The sequence below is a fragment of the Varanus komodoensis genome, unplaced genomic scaffold (genome assembly GCF_004798865.1).
Source record: "Varanus komodoensis strain SLA01 unplaced genomic scaffold, ASM479886v1 scaffold16, whole genome shotgun sequence".
Classification (NCBI taxonomy): Eukaryota; Metazoa; Chordata; class Lepidosauria; order Squamata; family Varanidae; genus Varanus; species Varanus komodoensis.
The window spans coordinates 21,011,258-21,035,578 of NW_025335468.1; the positions used below are offsets into that span (position 1 = coordinate 21,011,258).

At 35.9% G+C, this 24,321-nt stretch overlaps 1 protein-coding gene across 1 annotated transcript in view; it reads right to left on the minus strand.

The window, feature by feature from the left end:
* ELP4 (elongator acetyltransferase complex subunit 4) overlaps window positions 1-24,321 on the minus strand; it is a 188,436-nt gene that overhangs the window by 152,942 nt on the left and 11,173 nt on the right. Inside the window, exon 4 of the mRNA XM_044426105.1 lies at window positions 14,899-15,020. Within this exon, the coding sequence (XP_044282040.1) occupies window positions 14,899-15,020 (122 nt within the window). The remainder of the gene's footprint in view (window positions 1-14,898; window positions 15,021-24,321) is intronic.

Consider the following 24,321-nt stretch of genomic DNA (forward strand, 5'->3'; position numbering starts at 1 on the left):
TACCGGTAACAATTTGATGATAAGTGGACACTTGGGGTGGACCAAATCAGTTTGGTCAGTTTTGCTTTTTCTTACATTCGATTTTTTTAAAAAAATCTCACGTTCCTTCAATCTAGAATATGGAAAAATTTCTAAGATTTGGTAATCTTGTTTGGTCAGATTCAATAGGTACAACTATACTATTTCTAGTATGAGGAGGGCCATGCTGCACCTTCCTGCAATGTAGCTATTAATGAAGCCTGTCGGAAAAAAGAGGTGATAGCCTTAACATTAACAGGGTTGAGCACACAAGGAAAGAAACCAAAACTTTTAAGAGGTAAGCACTCAAATCCTAGACCTGGATGGATACATCTGTTAGATTTGGTTTCTCCTACATTCAAATGTTTTTAAGCTTAAGTTATTTCCAACTGAAATATGAAGAACTTTGCAACTGTTAGTAAGTTCTTGTTGTTAAAAAAACAAACTGAAAGAAAATTATCAGTCATATCTAATAAAAACCAGCAAGAATTTGTCCAGCTAACTCCCCCCCCACCCTGGACTAATATTTTATTTTATTAATTAAGTTTATTTATTAATCATTACATTTCTATACTGTTCAATTATTGACATTCTTTTTAGCAGGTGATACACTTAGTGGATTTCTAAGGCACTGTAATTTCTCTTTATTTCAATGCACCATTTGACAAAATAGCTTGGTTTATATCAGCTAGATCTTAGTACCATCAGATATATTCACCATTGCTGGAAAAACTGTGCTCAAGGAGTGTTCATCAACAGATTCTTTGTCAAACTGAAGAGAGGTCTGGAGCTGGGTGCCACAGCCTCTATCTTGTACTTAGCACTTTCAAAACAATCTATCAGTGTCTTAGATGAAAAGGAATCCTAACCAAATCTGCAGAGGACAGAAAGTCAGGTGAGATAGGTAACACCTTAAAAGGCAGGAATCAACTATGAAAGGAGCTGGGATGAAATTCAACAGTGAGAAATGTTCTGCATTTAGCAAGGGAATTTAGATGGGCAATTACAGGATGGAGAATACCTGACTTAGAAAGAGTACATGTGAAAATGATCTTGGAAATGTGGTAAGGCAAAAAATGAACATGAGTCAACAAGGGGATGTGGCTGCCAAAAAAAAAAAAAAAGTGACGCATACCTTAACAAGGTGAGGAGGGTTGAGTGTCAACAAAACTGAGAGCAAAGCCATCAGGAGGCTAAAATAGTCTCACAAGGCTGGTCTCCTAGCAGTATCACCCAAGGTGGAATGGTCCGGGCTAAGACATCAGACTAACATGCACCCACTCCCTTCAACTGGAATGGTCTCATCAACAAAAGTAAATGGATCTCATTAATGGTGATGGGGTTGGAGAAACTTCTGAAAGAGAGCTACTGGGCAGAAGTTATAGTTGAGGGCAACATAGACAATGGCAGTGACTCTGGTTAGTAACTCTGGTTAGTACTACACAGGAGGAGAATGTGGTAATCCATTTTCTTACCTTGAAAACCCTATGATGAAACAATTCAACATGAAACAAGAAATAATGCAAGAAAATGAGGCACTTTACAAGCTACTGGGGAAGGGCAAAAGACAAAAGCAGGTAGCACTGTCTAGATCAAACCTGGAAGGAAGTCTAGTGGGTGACATGCACAATGGTGAAAGTCCAATACTGCACAACACATACAGTCAGGACATAAAGTATGAGATGCATGAGTCAAGGCAAAGTGGAAATTGTAAAGCAAGAAATGGAAAGAATGAACATTGCAGCACTTGATATGTGTTCATTGCAAACACATACTTCAAACAACAACTCAGAGAACTGTATACATGGACTTCATCAGATGGTCAACTGGATGGAAATCAAATCGAATATGTAATTTGGAAGCAGAAGGTGGAAAAGCTGAATTCTTCCGTCCAAAACAATACAAAGGGCAGACTGTGATAATGACCATCACTTGTTAATTTCAAAAATCAGAATCAAGCTAAAAAGATTGCCAGTAGAAACATAGTGCTAAAATGTAACTTAACTAACAACCTTGAAGAATTTAAAATTCACATAAAGAACAGATCTGCATTGCTCAACTTAACTGACCATGAGCCAGAAGAACTGTGGACTGAAACAAGAGACATTATTAGGAATGAATGCCAAAAGACAATTCCTGTAGCAAGAAGAAAGAAATACCCTACAGTAGACAGAAATATCACTCACAGTTGCCAAGGGCAGGTGAGAAGCAAAAGCAAAAGGTGACAGAAATAAGGTAACAATCCTGAATTTTCAGAGACTGTCATTAGAGACAATAAGAACTATTACAAGGATCAGTGCAAATAAATAGAAGAGAGCAACAAAGGGGGAAAACAAGAGACCTCTTCTAGAAGATCTAAGAAATCCAAGGGAAAATCAAACCTAGATTAAGAATTCGAAAAGACATACAACATACTATTTGACCTGAAGAAAATAAACAGAAAGTAAAAAGAATACACAGAAGAACTATACAGGAAGAGATTAAAAGATGACAGACTTCTTTGAAGTTGAATCCTATAAAAAAGACCCTGCAGTATGAGAAAGTAAACTGAAAGCACTTGTGAAGAATAAGGCATCTGGAGTTGATAGGATACCAACAGAACTATTCCAAGCTGTGGAAAATCAGTCCAAATCTTAACAAAAAGATGGCAACCAATGTGGAAAACAAAACAATGCCCCACAGACTGAAGACATTCAGTATATATTCCAGCTCCCAAGAAAAGAGATGCAAGAGTGCAGTAACCATAGAACCATTGCATTAATCTCCCATGCAAGCAAAGTGATACTCAACATGTTGCAACAAAGAATACTACCCTATATGGAGCAAGAAATGTCTAATGTTGAAGCTGGATTCCAAAAAGAAAGAGGCACTAGAGATCATATTGCAAATATATGCTGGCTGCTGCAGTCTACCAAAGAATTTCAGAAATAATTAAGTCTATGCTTAACAGACTACAGTAAAGCCTTTGACTGTATGGATCAGAAGAAGCTATGGATGGTCCTGAAAGAAATGGATCTACCTCTACACTTGGTTGTTCTGATGTGTAACCTGTATCACAGACAAGAAGTTAGGACAGAATAAGAACAAAATGGCTTCCCATAGGCACTGGTGACAGAAAAGGATGTACTTATCTCCCTATCTGTTCAATCGGTATGCGGAACATAAGGAAAGCTGGATTAGTATCAGAGGAAGGAATGAACATTGGCAGAAGAAACACCACTAATTTAATATATGCAGGTGATACCATACTACTGGCAGGATGCAGCAATGACTTGAAACAACTCCTAATGAAAGTAAAAGAAGAAAGTGCAAAAGCAGGACTGCAACTGAATATTTAAAAATCAGAAATCATGACTACAGAAGAATTGCTGAACTTTACTGTCAACAGTGAAGAAAGTGAAATTGTTAAAGACCTTGGCTCACTCATCAATTCAAAGGGACAGTGCAGCCAAGAAATTTGAAGATGACTGAATCCTGGAAGAGCAGCAATGAAGGAACTAGAAGAGATAATCAAGCATAAGGACATTTTACTGGAGACCAAGGTCAAAATAATCCAGTGTGGTGTAGTGGTTAAGAGCATGGGAATGGGACTCAGAGAATCTGAGTTCTAGCCCCCACTCAGACATGGAGCCAACTGGGCGAATTTGGCCCTTCAAAGACTCTCAGCCCAACTTACTCCCAGGGTTGTTGTTGTGGGGATAAGTTTGAGAGAAGAAAGAGAATGATGCAAGCCGCATTTCCTATTACAATGTATGGGTTTGAAAGCTGACAGGAAGAAAATTGATGCATTCACACTACAGTGCTAGAGGAGAAATTTGTTAATACCCTGGACTGACAAAAAGACAAACAAGCTAGAACTTTCCCTACAAGCAAAAAAGACAAAACAGGGAAGTTATAATTCAGAAACACCATGAGAAGGCAAGACACTCTGAGAAGAGAACTGTGTTAGGGAAAATTAAAGACAGAAGACTAAAGGGAAGACCAAATATGAGATAGATTAAATCTATAAAGGAAGCAACAGCCTTGAATTTGGAAGAAAGAAATGCAGCTGTCAGGAACAAAACATTTTGGAGGACTTTCATTCATAGGGTTGGCACAGGTCAAAGATGACAACCACATACTTCAGTGAGCAGGAGGAAACCCTATTTGCATCCTCTTAAATTATATTGTAAGTACCTTCATACAAGTAAGGTATTCTAGTTTTAGCTGTCTCATGTAAGAACTTCTATTACCTTAGTTCCACTTTCTACAACCTATCATTCCCCAGATGTTTTAGACTTCTTCCATCAAATCCAGCTAGCATAGCCAAAGGTTGTTGGGAATGCTGGGATCTCTAGTCTAAAACATTTGGAGGGAAGCTGGTTAGGAAAAGCCGCTTTAGCTGTTTGTATATAATTACCTTTATCTTAGAAGTCCACATCCCAGCAACAATGGTTTCTTTAGAAATATGCTAAATAATCAGTATCAGGTAGGATGACACCAAATTTAATTCTAACTATTTCAGTTTATAAGAGCTGAGCAGAACTGTCAAGGACAGGATATTTTGGAGGGCAGCTCATAGCAACAATTTCAGTAGGGTAAGAAACTTGTGTGCTTCACTCTCTCCAACTGAAATCAGTATGTTTCATTAAAACCTTTCACTGGGTACACCCCTTTGCTAATATTATATCTTGACATTAATGTTATAATTATCAGCATTTCTACAGAGAAGTTAAGCTTTGGCCGGGATACTGAAATAGATTCAAGACATAGCCAGACCCCACCCCCTGAAAATAGTGCAATTTTATCCATCTACTCATTCATTTAACTTCTTTTACTTTCTTTATCTAAATTCTATGTTTGACAATCTGTTATATAATATACTTTAAATGTATGCTTTATTAAAAATATTTGGATAGTACCCATTCTAGTTTTCAATAAAGATTTTCTATTAGAACTCTTCCCACCTGAAAGGTGGAACAGCCGTGTTAGATAGCTCAAGCTTTCCAACAATAATCCTCAATTTTGATTTGTTTCTTGCCAATGGATGGAGATGAACATGTTTATGAGTGAGGTTAAAGCTGTGCATGTTTTACTATAATCTAATTTCACATAAACTTCCTGCCTTTCCAGAAAAGGTGTCACTCTTCAAATTTGCCTCCAAATACAGATGTATGAAACATTTGTAGCCATAGTTTGGCATTCTGCACACAGTCAGCTCAGCATGTTGGGCCTATAGCACAGGTGTAGTGGCAATAATAGCAGCAGCAGTTGTAGAATATGATAGCACTCAGAACATCTGTACTATCCTTTTCAGGTTTGCATCAAGAAGTTCCATGAGGAGAGGACTAGAAATGATGCTGTATATCAATAAGAATGATCCATAGAGATCATCTAGTATCCATAGAGATCATCTAGTAGCTGATCCATATTAGAACAGATCAAATGTCCAGCAATCTGTTTATATAGTGGTCAACCAGGTACAATGGGAAACTTAGAGTAGGGCAGACTGCAATAGCATCTTCTGGCTCATGTTCCCTAGAAACTGGCATATGTAGGCATACTGTGTCTACTAATGTACAGCCTTCATGACTAGTAGTCATTTTTAACCTTATGATCCATAAAGTAACACTGTTTACTTCAAAACTACTAGGTGGGCTCGCCCAGCTAGAGAACTTCTTGATCCTTCACAGTTAAAACAATGATGTATATCCCTGAATCTTACAGGACATAAAATGAACATAGTACCAAGTTACTTAATAAAGATATTTCTTTTCATTCAGAAAGAAAACACTTGATTAAAATTAGTTTTCTATATGAAATATAGAAATAGCACCATAACTGAGATAACTTTCAAGAGGAAGTCACTGGGGTGAACCAGGTAAAGTTGCTGAGTGGCTTGGATGGGTTTTAAAAGTACTTTCTGTATTTATTGATGTTAGATTAGACATCTAGAAGCAAGAGAACTGACCTGTAAGCCACAAAAAACAAAGGGAATATTCAAATGTACCAGGTCAGTTCCAATAATAAAACTTTCTAAAACCAGTGGGTATTTTCTTCCTGTTTGCATTTATAAACTGGATATCCCAGTTAACATAATGAAAAAAAGATAGCAAAGTGATGGCAAAAAAGGATTTCTAAAATACCTTTCCAGAAGTGCATTACTGCATTTATATTTTTAGGCTGCAACCCCTTATAACCCTTTTCTGAGAGTAAGTTGCATTAAACAGAGAATGACTTATTTCTAAGTAAAGAGGAGGGGTGTTTCTTTTGTTTTTTTAAAGTAATCTGAGTAAACCTAGGCTACAATCCCATAGCTATATAATTGGAAATAAGTCCTGTTCACTGCAAAGGAGTTTACTTATGAGTAGACCTATATAAATCTGCACTGTCATTTGTTTTATTTTCTGCCATCCCATTGTATATTTTTCATTATTATTCTGTGGTGAATATAGATAAGATTCTTTTTAACCTCAACATCTATAAGCAAATCATTATTTTTATTAATTTGTAATAACTTAATTGTAGTATAGTTTATTATTTCAAACATGAACACCAGCCAAATTTTAAACATCTACCTTTAGACAAATGTTATGTGAATATTTTTGCAATTATATGTATTTACAGGCTTGTACAATCTGGTTTAAATTAGTTTCCCAGGTGTTGAATTCAATAGAACTACCTTCTGTTTTCATAGTAACACCTGCAACACTTTAACTGACATAAAGATAACTGTATGCAATATACAAAAACAATTCAGTGTAGTCATAAGCCCATTGTTCTGGAAGAGATTATCATTAGTATAAATCCCATGTAAGCATTCACTTAAGTCCCTAAGCTTCTTATTGTTTTATATTCTGTCTCTCACAATGAAGGATGCACCTGCAACTGCTATGCTCCCCTCCTTACCCTGTAGAGAGGTAGCCAAAGATCCTAAACCACTCTATTAAAATCTTATGGCTGAATGGTAGAAGAAATATCTTGCTTTACTTTAGTCTCTCTTAAATAGTCCCCCCACCCCCACGCTTGTCTTTACCAGCAGCACTTCCTTACATTCCCACAGGATTTTGTCTGCCATCGCACAGAAGCAATACAATTACTTGATTTGTACACGCAGACAAATTTGAGAAAATAGGCAGTTACCTTTCAGGATGACGTTTGATGAACTTCAACTAAATTACAACCCTCAATACTTTGCAGCGCTTTATACACCTCAGATACCAATTAGATATTCCATCTTACCCCAGATAACTGCAAAAGTTTGTGAGGAGGGTGGAGGGCTTCCAGTAGCCTTCAAAAACATATTGATGAGTCAACGATATATGCTGATATGGCCTGTTGAAGAAGTGGCCTGCTACTTCTTAACACATTTCATTGTTTTTGGAATTAGTTTCTTGTAGATGTGCCAAAAGATGAATTAAAGGCCACTCAGCCATGAAGCTCACTGACTTGGAACAGTGTAATGTACCCCATAGGATTATCATGAGCATAAAATGTGTGCCCCTTTATTGGGGGAAGGGCTGGACAAATATGCAACAAATCATGTATGTGATCTTGAATTTTGAGAGGAACTTCCTGCCCCCAATAACCCGAAATCTCTCTGTTTTGGAGATCTAACACACAATATCTGGACAAAATGCAGATTTAAGCAGAAAAAAGTAAACTTAAGTCTAAAATACGCTTTAAACTATACAACTGAAGTTTACTGATAACTATCCAATTAGATTTTATAAAATAAGAGTATAATCTGTTCATTTTCCACAGTGCCTGTACTCACAAGTAACCTCACAGAGTTCAGCACAGCCCTCTATCATTTTCTTCACCCTAGCTGCATGAACATAAGCAGCCTGCTGGGACACTCCAGGGAATGGAAGGTTTGTACATAACCCTCATACAGGTGCAGATCTGTGGGGATATGGGAAGAACTATGCTCCATCATAACAACTTATCAAGTAGCTCCTACAAGTAGGCTCATGTATGTAGTTAGAGAAGAAACAAGAGGAACAGAGATTTCTCCCTAAGTTGTTTTTTTCTGAAACCACAAGGAACAATCACTCTTTGAATTTAATGTTCAAAAGAAACTGCTTTCTTCATTCAGTCAATAGGAGAGTTATAAACAAAAAAGACCAAGAAAGGGCAGATCTATGGGGCAGGGAAAATATTACAAATATGTAATTTCAGAATTTTCTTGCCATTATACCTAAACATTACATAACTAAACAAATCTTGCATTTCTACATCAGAATGCATATTCTTCATATTTTCACTCCTTATTGTTCTGCCTTTGCCAGATGCACTAAGCAAAATCAGGTTTTAATAGTTTGACCTCACTCTCTCTTCTTCTGTTCTCTAGGGCATAATAAAACCAAAGGCACAATCCCACAACAGTTAATGAAGCTTAACCTCACACCCTCTTAATTACCAATGCATTACAGCAACTAACACCAACGACTGGCATCATACTTCTCTCTAAGCTATTTTACAAGGCTGGAGAACTACTACTGTGCTATTATTTAGCAACATAATCCATGATGTATGTGAAATCCCTCTTAAATGAGATCCTTTGATCCTTCCTGGTTTTTTTCATAGGCAACATTGTGTAGAATTTTAAACATTATCTATTTTTGTATCAATAAATAAGCATATTTGCAAGTATTTGCAAGTTTCTTTGTGCCATGATAAAATACACGTCACACACAGAAGTGTATATTATAGTTCCCTGTTTGAAGTGATATTTAAATAACATTTCAAAGCTCCACAAATAAGTATCTATCACACAAGGCACTGGATAGGCAGTTAGGAAAGGAATTTGCTTTGCATTTTATGTATGCTAATCATTATGTTAAAAAAACCCAACCAACCTGGGAACACATTTCTTGGTCAAACATTTCTGAAGTTAAATTCAAATAAACAAATGGTAGAACAATGCTTAGCAATATCACCCTATCAAATCTACTTTCTTTAGATGGCACTTCAGTTAGAAAGACACTGTGTTAGCTTTTCCATCATTTTCTTCTTACCAGAATTTCTGTGGTAAGAAAAAAGACAAAGGAAGCAAGGAAGGATTACAAATGGAAGATGACACTTTTAGAACTTCCTGTAAAATTCTGTGAATGAAGCAGGACAAAATAAAAGCCTCATTTGACAGCTGTATGAGCCCCAGTGATTTTTTAAAAATCATCATTAAAGCCAATACGAGCTGGATCTTAAAAAGGCAAATCATTTTATGCTTTCAAAACACAGCATTATATATAAATATGACATAAGAAAAAGTTGGTGGGTTTTAAACATGCACATCATTACTTCCTATGACAAACTTTTTTGTACATTGTCTAATTAAATCTTTTCCTTTACTTATTCTAATCAGTAAAAACATCAGTGTATGTTCTAGAAGAGGGATAGGCAGATTTTCAGATTCTGGGATCCACCTTGATTTCTCCCAGAACCCCACAATTCATTAATCTGAGTCAAATACTAACATCCTTCTGTGCATGTGGGGGGAAACAGCAGATATTTATCTATTGTGTCTCATGAGTCACATGACTAAGCTGCAGCTGAGTTACTACAGATCAGGAATTTGAACTCAAAACTCTCCAAGTGATCAGCAGAACTGGTCTAAGGAAACCAGTTAATGATTCTATTTTACAGGTGAGGGACAAATGATAAGCAGATGAAGCCAGGAAGAAAAGTAATTAGGACAACATTAGGAAAGGTTTTTTATTTTTTTAAACATACCATTTTCCTTTCTATTGTTAAAACTATTGGGAATGACAAATAATGCAGAGATCAAGCAACAGATCCCGATTTACCTTTGTTGGGCCCTGATTTAGAAATGTAAATATATAAATATATCTTACTTATACATCTATCAATATGAGAATCTAAAGTTCCCCTAGGCTCTACTTCTACAGAAGTTCATTCTTGCAATGGGCTATTCATATGTAAAGAACAAATGCATTTACATTTAGCATAAATGTAAATATATTTGCAAAATTAAACTGATTACACAAAACCCATTTTTGCACTAAGAAATAGAGCTCTGCACAGATAACATATATTTACATGGATATAATATGAAAAAAGGGAATCCACAAAGCAATGTTTGAAAAAAATGCTCTGATCTTACAGCTGAGGATCTGCTCTTGGATCCCCTTCCTATACTATCCTGACAGCTGAGATTTTGGCTGTGTGGAGTTTGCTAATGTCATATGTAATTTCACCACTTGTTGTTGTAATAATTGCCAGGGATGAGGGGGATCAACCTAGCCTGTTTCACAGATACCTGGCTGGGAGAAGACAGTACTATATAGGCAAAGGCTCTCCCAACTGGTTAATCTGTTGTGGAGTAGGTAAGGAAAAGTGGGCAGGGGTGTGCGCGCGCGCGCGCGCGTGCACATGAATGCATGCGTGCGTGTGCACACCTAAGTTCTATAAGATTACTATCCCTTTGACCAGGTAACCTGTTGAAGAACTGAAATACATTGAATGTTGTACTTGAGGTTTGGGTCCATGGATAGACTGGGAATTCTGCTGGTATACAGATCATATGTTGCCCAGTAGAATCTCTGGCTGAACTCAGGACTGGGAACTGGTGTTGGATACCCCCAGGCTGTTAATCCTGGTGGATTTCAATGTTGCTTTGGAATCCACTTTGTCAGGTGTTGGTCAGGAGTTCATGGCAACCATGGGCATGTTCCATTTAGTCTCTGGACAATACATACTGCTGCGTACACACTCAATGCTATATTCAGTTCTGAACAGTTGGTTTTGCAGACTAAAGTTTCTACACCCTCAGTCTTGCCTTTGTCAGAACATTACCTTGTCAAGGCTAAGATCACAACCCTTTCTTTGTGCCCCTGCAGAGATGATGGATCTATTAGAAAGGTCTGCCCTTGAAGACTTATGGAACCAGCAGTTTTCCAGTGAGCCCTAGGGGGTTCTTTGGCCAGTTCTACTAGCCATTCTGTCAAGTCCCTAGTCGCAAAATGGAATCAGGAGTTAACTAGGGCCTTAGACACAATCGCACTTGTGTGCCATCTCTGTCCTGCTTCTAATAGTGCTCCATGGTATATGATGGAACTCTGATATATAAAATAAGAAGAACAACTGGAGTACCAATAGTGGAAATCTGGACTCATCTTCTTCAAAATACTTGATAGAAAGCATCTTTGCTATGGGGTGGCACTATAAGCAGCAAAGGTTTTCTTCTCTGCTCCTGTTGTGTCTGCATATTCATGTCTAGCAGAGCTGCTTAGGATGGTAAGGGACTTGTCTCAAGCCCCAGTGCCACATAACGTATCTTTAGTGCCTTTAACGGCTTGCTGTGACACTTTCACCAACCATTATGGGGTTAAAATTTCTCAGGTAAGAGCTAAAGAAATTGACACATAAATATCCAGTAAGTCCATGTATATGGTGATCCTGAATAGATTTCAATTTGTCAGTCCCTCCTTGAGAAACCTAATTTGAACCCCCTGGAACTTAGTACTTTTGCAAGAGTCTCAAACATACCATTCCTTGGTAACATTATTGAGCAGCTGCAGTTTCTCCATGTCCATGTGGTCCTGAGTGAGGCTGATTTTCTGGACCCAATTCAAGCTGGCTCCAGAGCAGGATGCAGAGCTGAGACTGCTCTGGTGGATAAACTACAACTCAGAATTGATAGGAGATATGTGCCTTGATTGGATCTCTCAGTGTACTTCATCACCAAACATCAGTATCTGAACCATCTAAAGGAGTTGGGAATTAAGGGCACCACTTTGCAGTTGTTCTGTGCCTACCTCTCAGGTTGGTTCTGGATGCTGATGCTTGGAGATTGTTGCTCCTTTAAGAAGAAGTTGTGGAGTCCCATAGGGTTCCATTTTGTCTCCAATGCTACAACGTCTACATGAAGCTGCTGGGAGAGATCATCCAGAAGACTGGTGCTGGGTGTTGCCAATATGCTGATGACACTCAGATCTATGTCACTTTACCACTATCTGCTACTGTTTTTAGAGAGAGCATCTCTCCTCTGAATGACTACCTGAAGCTGGTAATGGGTGGAGGAGGAAACTATTTCTACCCCATCCTATACGAAAATTGTTCCAGGACAGCTTACAAGAATAACAACAATTAATAAGCAAAGTAATAAGTAATAATAAATAATAATGTTCATAATACCAAGAAAAACAAAATGCGACTGTATTAAAAACCAATTAAAATTCCTAATCCTTAAAATAATGTGTAAATAAAAAGGTTTTCACCTGGCACCAAAAGGAATATAAAGTTGGCACCAGGCAAACCTCTCTGGGGACCGCATTCCACAGTCTGGGCGCCACCACAGAGAAGGCCCTCCTCTGGGTAGACACCCGCTTTACCTCCTTCAGGGAGGGTTCCTGTAGCAGAGCCTCTCCTACAGATCTTAGGGGGCACAAGGAGCAGACATTCCTAAAAAGTAGTTAACAACTGATTATGAATACTGACAGTGCTATCTTACACTCAACTCAATGGAGTTCATTTGGACCTGCTCCCAGGTAAATATGCACAGGACTACTGTCTAAATGAGTTCCATAGCTAAACAGGGACTTTGACATTAGTGTCTGAAATACAGTAGAAATTGTACAACACTGGCTCTAAAATGTGTTTGTAAACCACAGATTACAGTATGGAACCTGTATTTTAAATGCAGCTTTGAAATGTCAAGGTATACTCTGGAAGAACTTGTATGTCCCAAATGTGTAGAAACCAGGAGCACTTAAGCACATAGTGGATGAGTTCTTAAGTCATGCTAAGCCATTCTGAGAATAAACCACCACAGCCTGATTATTGGTAGCTAACCTTACAGACAATTGGGCGCTGTGTAGATTGCCATGGCCTACTTCCCTTCTCAGTTCTCCTGCTGGCTCTTGCTTGTATCCTATGCGCCTCTGCTCAAGAACTCTTTGTTTCCCTGAACCCTACTTTAGGATCTTTTCTGGAACTGATCTGCTGAGGTTGCCAGCTTCCCCCCACTCCTTATATCAGCTTGCCAGATGGAATGAATTTTCTGAACACTTAAGAAAGCAGCAATGCCACTTTTGGGTCCTCCAACTTTGACCTGTCTCCTCTCATCACAGGTTTCCACTGCTAGCTGCCACATAGACCTATGCATTATAGAGCAGTGAGCAGGATTGTGAGCATGAACATGTCATGAACATGTCATGGCAAAGCAGCAAAGTTACGTGAGGGAACAGCACAAATTCCTTGGTAAAGAAGTAAAACAAAGGGGGAAAATCACACAAATTTCAGGTACAACAGTACACCTGAAGGGAAAATTAAACATATTTCCTAGCCATAGGCATTCATTCCTACATACGACCAAGTAAATAAATAAATGAAAACATGAAAATCACCCAGGGCATTCTCCAATGCTATTCCTTCTTGATTTTTAAGGGAAAGGGGTGGAGGGAACTAAAAAGGGATGTAGGAGGATAGTGGCAGCACTAGCAAGATCACAAGGAGCAGCAGGGATTTTCATCACTCTGACTAGGCAGCACTTTAGCCATTCCCAACAGGCCATGGACAGTTTTGGACATCACAAGCCTCCACCATGGATATGAGTAACCCAATAACAAGCCATGGATTCTCAGGGTGGCTTGTTTGTGAAAAATATGCCATGCCAGGTTTGCATAACGTGACTGATTAGCCATGGTGAGTTGCTATATTATGTTAACAAGCTCAGTTTTTCTAGCTAGCCTCTACCTGTCAGAATGCAAACAGTGCCCTGCTTGCAACTAATTATTGACATCTTCCTAAACATATTTTCAAGGTTCTACTAAAACTAAATAACTCTGCATTAATTCATATCCATAAAATGTTGGTATACTTTTTAAACTTTATAACTTCTTATTTTCCTTTGTTAGGTGAAGCAACTAATCCCAGACATTTAAAATGTTCTGTTTGAAACCTCCCATATATTGTTCTATAGGATTTTCACTGGAGTGTAAGTTTTCAACAGTCACATCTAAGTATTGACTTCCTGAAGCAACTTTGACTATGATAGGAATGAATGTGTTTTCAGAGGATGATGGATAAATTGCTGGGTAGAAATATAATGTAGCTTAGGCAGCTGATGGGGCTTTTTATCTTCCACTTTTTAGTTATTCAGAATTAAGATAATTATGGCCTATAAAACTATCTTTTCTCCTTCCTAGAACCAGCAATATTTGTCTGGGTTATTGAATCAAAAAACTCTAACTCTAAAATTAATTCAGGCCAATTCAAAATTTTCTACTATGAAGCAAATGTACTAAACGTTTGAGAATAATATTGAAGCCCTTGTCCAGTGTCCAAGGGGTCAATGGATACTTAAAATTCCCCAGTTCAAGGGAGTATACAAACTAAAACCTCAGGAAGAAATCAGTGTGGGGATTTACCAGGAATCAACTGATGTGCTGCCAAACTGAAAAGTACTGAAAAAAGGGAAAAGCAGCAAAAGCATGTGCATCAAACGATCTGGCACTTGTTGTATGCCTAAATAAGTGCTGGTGCAACCCACTGCCTCTAAGAACTCAACAAAATGTAACTCAGTTGTAATATTCTTTCTATTCTCCTTTCCCAACTTTGTTTGACTTGGCATTGTACTGAATTTATCTGTAGCTGGGATTTCTCTGAACCACTAGCATTACTCCTATTTTAATCCAAAGATAGGTAGCATGTACAAAGATCCTAGACAGAGATTGAACAGTTATTGTGTTGACTCATATCTTAATTCATTCCTGACAAGCAAGCAAAGTTGAAGGTTTGGGGAAGTTAACATATAAACCCAATACTAATTTATCTCTAATACTGGGTATAGGAAACCTGATACTAACAGATCTTTCATGTTGCTTTTCACACAATCTCTTATATAACAGGAAAACATGGGAAAAACCCTTTATTTACCTTTAGTATATCAGCAGGCTCTTCTTTATCTGAAGCAACAAATAAATTATGTCCACAAATAATTCCTTCTGCAAGGAAATGCTTGAACAACAGATTGGAGTATACACCATATACATCTTCCTCTGTGGAAAACAGAATATACACATTACTAGAAAGATAAAAACATAGGCTGATGTATAGGATTGGTAGATGGGCGAAGATTAAAAAATATTTCTTTAATTTTTTAAATTTTATTATTTTTATGAATTAAAAATACCAAGGGGGTCACAATTTTAAAATATTACATATAACACCAAATTAGGGAAATTTCACATAAAGTCAATAAGTGTTATATAGCCTATCCAATTTATAACTATAATTTTAACCTATTAATACTTAATTATACAAAGAAATACTTTGACTTAAAAATCAAGAAAATAACTTGCCTTACAACATATCTACACCCCCCCCAACAATGAATAATTAATTTTTCCCTGTTCTTTCTAAATAAAACAATATCAGGATAAGAATTAAATTCACCAAGCAATATTAATTTGATCATTCAGTACATAATCCTTAATGCAAGCATATTTTCCATTCTTGTCAAATTTATTTTAAATGGCCACAGAGCATTTATGTTGAAATTATAGTTCATTAATAACATTTCTATAGGTTGTTTTTTCTTTCAATTATTAACTAAAACATATATACTGAGATTTCAATTTGCCATTAAATTCTTTCAATTGGTCTTTATTTATGAAGATGGTTAGTTTTGCCATTACTGCATATTCAGTTATGTTATTTTTCCAGTCTTTGCTCTTTTCTGCTTTGCATTTTGTTACAATTGTGACTCTAGTTGCTGTCATCATATACTTAAACAATTCTACCATGTTTCTTGGGGGAATTTCTGGCACAAAACTCTTAGCATTCAAAGGTGTTTTTTTTAAATTTCAACATGTGTTACTTTCCAAAATTTGTTAGCTTTTTTACATGCCCAGCACAAATGGTAAAAAGTCCCATCCATTTATTGCATTTCCAACTGTTTCTTTTATAATTCTTGTTGATTTTCTCAATATCTTTTGGTGAAATATACCATCAAAGGCTATACCAATTTTCTCTTAAAGCTTTACTAGCTGTAAATTTTATATCTTTTTCTGAATCCATCTTATCATATATGTTTTAACTTGTTCAGTTTCTACATCACAGTGCAATAATTGCTTGTAAATCCATCCTAATAAATTATCTTTGTGCAGTAAAATCAACTTATCAAATTCCATCAGATCTCTTATGATGCCTCTTCCTATTTGAATTTCCCATTTTAGTCTTAAACCCAATTGAAAATAAAGAAGTCATTTATCATTTTTCCAAGCTTGATTCCTCCCAGTTGATCAACCATATTTCCATATGTTATGAAATCATTACCTTTCCTTAAATGCTTATCATGAAATGCTTCTATTGGAGACATCAGAAGGGATTGGAGGACTAATTCTTCTCACAGAAAACCAAATTCTTATTAAAATATCTCTAATTACATGGTTTTTGTATTAAATCTTTTTTTGTTGATTCTTTAGCCCACAAATAATTACGTTAGCCTTTTTCCAGGACAACTGTTTCCAATTTTATTAATCTTTCATCAGGTTTTTTAATCCAGTCTATAATCCAAACAAAGCCAGCTGCATAATAGTGCAATTTAGTATTAGATACTGTTAGGCCTCCTTTCTTTTTTTCAATTTGTAAAATTTTAAATCTGATTCTTGTTTTTTGTTTCCCGTTCCCAGTAATGACATTCAATTGCCTTTGCCTTTCTTTCAAAGTTTTTTTCTTGTATTGGTATTGTCTGAAATAGAAAATTCAATTTAGGTAAGGCATTCATTTTACTATGGCAATTCTTCCAAGCCATGACATTTTTAATTTTAACCATCAGTTAATACTCAATTTATTAAAATCTTTGCATGTTGTTTTGATCAAATTGTCTGTATGTAATTCATGAATCTTGTGCCACAATCTAAACTTAAAGTGTTTTCCACAGAAAGGACCAAGACATATTATCAAATGCTTTTTCAACATCTAGGAACTTAAATGCTTTCTTCTTCATAAACACAATTACATTAATTGAAAAAATCTGGGAAGAGGAAGATAGTGGTTCCCGATCTTATCTTTTTTCCCCATTTTTTTTTTTTTAATTTTCAGGAAGTACAACAAAAATGAAAGAATGAAGATGGTTTGCTACCTTATCTTGCTCAATCATTTCGGAATGAAAACACTGGTGAGACGAGACATTCATCTCTTCCACCTCTCCAATAGGAAACTATTTGGACAGATGAACTATCCACACTCATTAAAAAAGGGTCAAGTGTGCTTGGATTCTATCAAGACAACAAGATAAAGTAGATTCTCCAAGTCTAAAACCCATCTTCCCTTTTCCTTTTCCAAGCCAAAAGACTACTAATTATAAACTTTGTGAAAGGGAAATTCACAAAAGTAAGAAGAAATATTTCAATTATTTAATGAAATAGGTTAAATGAAGAGCTATTAAAGAGGGAAGCATGCTAATGGTCTGCTGCTCTATATGATAACTTAAAGTTATCATTTATGCACCTTGGGCTTAAGGTGTTAATGATCCAAACTTTCAGCAATGATAAGCTGATAAGTTGAAGTTGCTGACACTCATTAACAGGGAGAAAGATTTACAAAATAAAGGTGGTCTCTCTCCGAACAGGCAGAAAAAAAATATGGGTGCCATCTAGTGGATTTGCAGTAGACTACAAAAATCCTGAAAAAGTTTTTGGGACTAATACTAATTTTTTTCTGTCTGCAGAAAGATTTGATAGTTTTGAAAATAGAAAATGTTATTCATAGATTCAGGATATTGGAAATAGCAAATGAAAAGTTCTATGAAATATTTAAGCAGAGAAGAAAATATAGAAAAACACAGTATGGCTACAACTTGATTAAAGTGAAGGAAGGAAAAGGGTGGAAATAGATAAGAAGATTCAGATGTAGAATTGATGGACAAGATTCGGGAGACATTAACACAGCAAATTCAAATAGTCACAATTCAAATAAAGCAATCAGAAAAGAGAATGCAGGAAAGGATAAAGAGAGAAATCATATGTTTAAGGCAGGAACTATCATTAGAAATATCAGCAATTTAAAAGGAGATACAAAAAACTCAAAAGAAATTACAAAAAATAAAGATAAACATGAAAGAATTGTATATAGAAGGATAAATTTTGAGATTGAAAGGGTAAACCAAAGAATTGAAACTTTTGAAGGCCAGAGCAGATATAATAATCTTCAATTTAGAGAAGTTACTGAAGAATTTGATAAGAAAAACCTTGAAGATAAACTTTGTAAGTTTCTGAAAGATTATTTGAATATTCTAGGATTTTTTCCTGATATTGAACAGATATCTAGAATGAATTCAAACTTTGCATTAAAGAATAAATTTCCTCATGACATATTGGTTAGATTCACACACACACACACACACACGGAATGCTTCATTGAATGAACAGAGAGAATTTCATTAAAAATAGCTGGGGAAGAAGTTCAGCGTTTCCAAAAAATTATCAATAAAATGTTAATAAATAAATAAATGATTTCTTAACACAAATTCTACAAAGAGAAAATATATTTCTGGAGAGTTCAGTTTGCTATAGAAGTTGTACTGTGAAGGGGAAAAGAAAAATTATAAGTTGAGCAAGCCAAACATTTGGCAGAAGAATTAACAACCGAAGCCAAATTCAAAGAATCTAAACAAACAAACAAACAGAAAAAGAAAACCCTATTAGTTCAATGGATAATTCTCCAAACATAAAAAATTAAAAATGGGAGAGAAGAATGAATGAAGGAAAAGAAGGAAAGGAGGAAAAGTAGATAAAGAAGAGAAATTAGACAAGGTGGCAGTATCAGAATAAAATAGACAAAATGAAGATTAAATTCTTCAATGGTTTAAACTTCCCTTCCAAACTAAAATATTTAATTTCTTGAAAAAAAAAAAACCCAAATCTAGATGCATTATATATCCAAAAAACTCATGTAAAGAAGAAACACTGTCATATTTTGAATAATAAGAAATTGCCCAGAGCTTATGAAGCCTCACCTGATACTAAAAAGGAGTTGTAATCTACATTAATAATTAAGGTATAAATGTTATAGAAGAATTAAAAGATTCTGAAGGAAGGTTTACTACCCTCAAGATTTTTGGGTGGTAAGATATGTATATTGGCAACAATATATACCAAGAGTAACGCAAAAGAAAAATTTTACCAAAAAAAATCTTCCAATTGTTACTAGATTTTCAAGGAGAGATACTGATTTTTGGAGATATGAAAAGAGTTATAGATCTAAATAAGGATAAGTCCAAAAAGGTTAAAAGAGCCAAATTCCCTAGAAATGTTTTTAGTTATATGGAAATGTTATAATTGGAAAATGCATGGAAGTTTAAAAACACCAAAGTTAGAGATTATACTTTCTTTTCTGACAGACATCAGACATTGACAAAAACAGATATGTGCTGGCTATCCAAAACTTTAATTATGAATTTAACTTGCAAAAATTCAACCTTAGATATTTTCTGATCATACTCCATTAGAAATGATTTTGCAAGAAGGGAAAGTTAGAAGAAGATGGAGAATATATGATAATATTTTATTCCAAGAAGATTTTGTGAAGAAGTGTGAAAAAGATTTAAAAGATTTTTTTAGATTTAATAATACAGGTGACATTCCTATGGCAATAACATGGGAAGCTAGCAAAACTTACATGAGAGGAAATCTAATAGCAATAGCTTCAAAGAAGGAAAAAGAAAAACTGGTACAAATCAAGAAATTACATGAAAGAACTCAAATATTGAAATGATATAAGAATCATTAAGTTAATTTTAGCTGAGATCAAGCAATTAAGAAATGAATTAGATATGTTTGAAGCAGAAGAGGTAAAGAAGATGAGACATTAAAAACATAAGCTTCCTGAACAGGCAAATAAGCCTGGAAGATACCTAACATACCATTGTAAGAATGAAACCAAAAGAAGAGTGATAACAGGGTGAAGTCAGGTAATGGAATCAAGTATATGGAAAAAGAAATACATGAGCAGTAAACCCTTTTTTCACAAATTTGTGTATAAAAGGCACAGTCCCAGAAGATGGAATTGAGCAATATATAGAAGAGGCGCATACTGAAAAATTCACATCTGAACAGAGACATATTGAAAGGTACTATCACTATCCAAGAAATATCACAAGCTATGAGAAAACTTTAAAAAGGCAAAGCACCTGGTCCAGATGGTCTTACAATGTTGTATTATAAATGCTTTGAGGAAAAATTAATGGCACTACTGCAAAAAGTAATGAAAGGAATTAATGAAGAAAAAAAGCTCATATAACACTGGAATATAAAGAAGGCAATGAACCCACATTGCCACAATTCTACAGGCTCATCTCATTATTAAATGTGTATTCCAAACTTTTTACTTCAATATGTCAGAAGGACTAAGAAAACACATAGCAAAGCAAATTAATATTTATTTATTTATATCCTCCCTTTTTCCTACAAAGGGCTCAAGGCAGCTTACATCCTCCTCCTCCTCCATCTTATCCCCACAACAACCCTGTGACGTAGGTTGGGCTGAGAGTCTGTGACTGGCCCAAAGTCACCCAGTTGACTCCATGAATGAGCGGGGACTAGAACCCAGGTCGTCTGAGTCCCAGTCCCATGTTCTTCACCACTACACCACACTGGCTCTCAATATAGATCAGACTGGCTTCTTACCAAAGAGATATATGGCCTTAAAATGTTTTTAGGCTGTCACTTCTACAGTTGTAAAGATATTTCTGTTTGTGTTCATAAGACTACCTGAGACCAGTTAATAACATGAAGAAAATGGATAAATCCAACTTATTAGCTGCAATTCTAAACAACCACCACCACCACCACCCACCTATCTGTGATTTTCTTTATGTCCATGAGTTTAAGGCAGTTGAGTCTATTCTAAAAAAGCAGGTTAGGGATATTGATTTTCGATATTCCATATCAAATGCTCACAAGATCTTTTGCATTTTGGCCTAAATTTTGAATTCCTTCACAGTACTAGGTATTTAGAAAATTTTCCCATCCTAAAATACCAGCAAGTCTTTTCAAAAGCGAGATTTAACTGCCTTCCATCTGCAATCTTAGATGGGTATTATTATGGTGTGCCACATGAAAATCAACTGTGCCCCTGTAATAATATAGAAATTGAAACTCTGGAGCACATCCTTTTCATATGCGATTTTTACAGGGATGATTTTATGAGATCCCCTAACCCTGTAATGAATAATGTCCCAGGTAGGAACTCTGATCAGTATTTAAAATATTTCCTAGCTGATATGACTAAGTCCAACACAGAATTAGTGCCCAAGTTTTTTTAACAGCATAGAGAATGCACAAGATGTTACTTGCCTCTGTTTTTAAGTCATGCTCATGTATTTTATTTATCTGTTCTTAATCTTTTTTGAAATGTTTTTATGAATTTTTTCAGGTCAGTGACCACACAATAAAGGTTGGTTCATTGATTGATTAGCCGCAAAGCTACACACCAACTTGGGAGACCGCTGAACACCAGTTGAAGAGACATGCATAGAATTTTTAAGTAATGACTCTGTGATGTGTTATACTTTTGTTTGACCAAGCCAAAAAAGACAAAGCTCTGCTGAATTTGACATGATAAGCAGCAGCAGCACAATCTACCTAACTTATTAGCCAGATGCCATTTTCCACCAATGCTTTCTCTCCACATGGGCACAAAGGTCTGTCTAGGGGTGGAAATTTTTTAAAGGAGGATGAAGTGGAAATTGGCTCCATTACTCCCCCCACCATATTGGCAACACAGTGGGAGAAGTGACAGATACATGAGGTTTGGATACATGAAAGCCTGCAAGATCTCAAGCTTCCTTCTAAAGAAAACACAATACATAGGACTACGTAAACTGCCCTGAACTCTTTCAATGAAGAACAGATTAAAAAGCATGAAATATTTAACTAAAGTAGAAATATTATTTTTATTGCCTAAGAGAAAAATCATGTGAATCCAGCTTTTTCATGCATATAATAATACCATAAGGAGTAATGGGGCACAGGGTACAGTATTTTCATTCAACTGGGATAGAGTTTCCCAATTGAATAAAATTATTATAAACTCATTTGCTATAATCAACAGAACTAAGATAGTTTTAAAAAACAGTTTAGCTTAACTGTGTTGTGAAACAAACAAGATCGTTATTTAGATGAATAGACTACAACTGGGCTCAAAAAATCTGAAGCAGTAGCAACCTGCTATTGTTTGAATAAAGTTACTTGAGTACATATTACTGAGTAAATGTGATTGGATTTCATAGCATATCTCTGCATCTAATACATATTTATTTTCTATACTGCTTAATTATCAAAGTTATCTGGATGTTTCACAAAAATTACAAACCACAAATACTAGATTTAAGGCTTTTTAAAAGAATTAAACAGTTACAATAAGATAACAAACCTGATAAAAATAACTGATATAAATGTTCCCATTATATGCCGTTAAATGCCTGGAAGTAGAGTATCTGATGGCCAAAAGATGACAGTGCTGGTGCCAGGAAATTCTCAGTTCATAAGTGGGGGAAACTTATTAAGAAGGCCCTCTCTCTTAATAGCCACCTTCCAAGCCTTTCTCAGAGGCAGGTCTCAGATTTGATTGTAGCATCCAGGAAGGTTTATTTCAGGATAGCTGCTCTGCAAGGTATTGTAGTCCTGAGCCAAGTAAGGCTTTCTGGAATAAACAAGCTCCTTGAAATGGACTCAGAACTATACAGACGATCAGGCCAGAAATGATGCTGTATACTCAGTCCTCCCCATCTGTCATTCATTAGGCTGCTGCATTTTATAGATGTAGCTTATGAACAATTTTTAATGGGAGCCCCATATGCAGAACACATTGCTGTAATCTAACTTAGAGGTTATCAGAGCAGAACTAGTAAAACTATGTTACCCCTGTCCAGATATGGACAACTTGCCATCAACTGAAGTAGGTTCTTCAGATTTTCCAAAACAAACAAATCTCCCCCTCCCTCACACACAGAACATTTTTTTAAATGGGGGAGGGGTAGTTGAAACCATTATTCTGATTTCTCTGAAGATAAATTTACAGTAAGAGAAAATTCAAAAGAATGAACTAAATACAAAACACTTTACTATCTGCTACAGTGCTCCAAGGATTAAAGGTGTTTCCAAAAGCCTTCACAAACAATGCATCTTGAATGGTTCAAGTCAATGCTTCTGTAAGAATCCTTCAGTTTGTCACAAAGAGATTAGCTTTTCTATTGATTCATTTCTAGGTCACTAAACTTTTGTTTATTCAAAAAGGTCTACAGTGCACTCATATGAGGCTTCTGTGATAGCACCCAGTCTTCCTAGTTTCGATATTTATGTTGCTTTTCAAATCCTACAACACTTGCATTTCCCCCACCTCAACTACCACTATTGTTTGTTACAGGTATTTTGGCACCATAGAAATAAATGAGTTGTTCTTGTATTTTTCTACCATGCAATTAACCAACAATCTGAAAGGGAGGCATAATTTGTACAATATAGTCACAGAAAAAGCAAGGGCAAGTCGCCACAATAAATCCAGCAAGCTTATAAATTTAACGAGTACATTTAATGAGACATCTAGGTCGACAAATTCAGTGTATGCAGATGTTTGCTATATAACTCCACCTCACCATGGATTTAATTAGGATTTTTGTCCACCATGGTTAGATATAGTACAATATTCCATTAAGGGGTCACAAAAAGGATGCATCTGAAGTCAATACTCATGTTCTGGCTTCGTAGTAAATAGATTTATATACAGCTGACCACATTTCAAAATAAAATAGTTATAATAAATAAGGTTTCACAAGAAAATAAAACTCATTAAAAGATACATCATTATTTCATTGTAGTTATATTCCACCTCTTTTCCTCTAACGAGAAACCCAAGGCACTGTACATAAACATTTCCCATTTTATCCTTACAAAAACAATCTGGTAAGGTAAGCTAGGCTGAGAATAAGTCATCCAGTGAGCTTCAATGCCTATTGGAGACTAGAACTTGGATTTCCAGGTCCCCAGTCCAACATTCTAATCACTATGCCACACTAGATCTTGTAAAATAAAATTAATATACAATACTTGCTAAAACATGTATGCAAAACATTAAAAGAAACAGCATACTCATTCAGATAAGATCTGGGTAAAGGAGTAAGTCTTTAGTTGGTACATAAAGCATGCCACACCTGGTACCTCCTGAGGACCATTGAGGGAGGTCATTCTATAAAGTGGGTACCATCACAAAGAATGCCAACTTCCCAGTTGCTAAGAGATGGCAATCTACAAATCATGATACAACCAGCAACACTTCCTCCAATGGTAACTTAGGTCG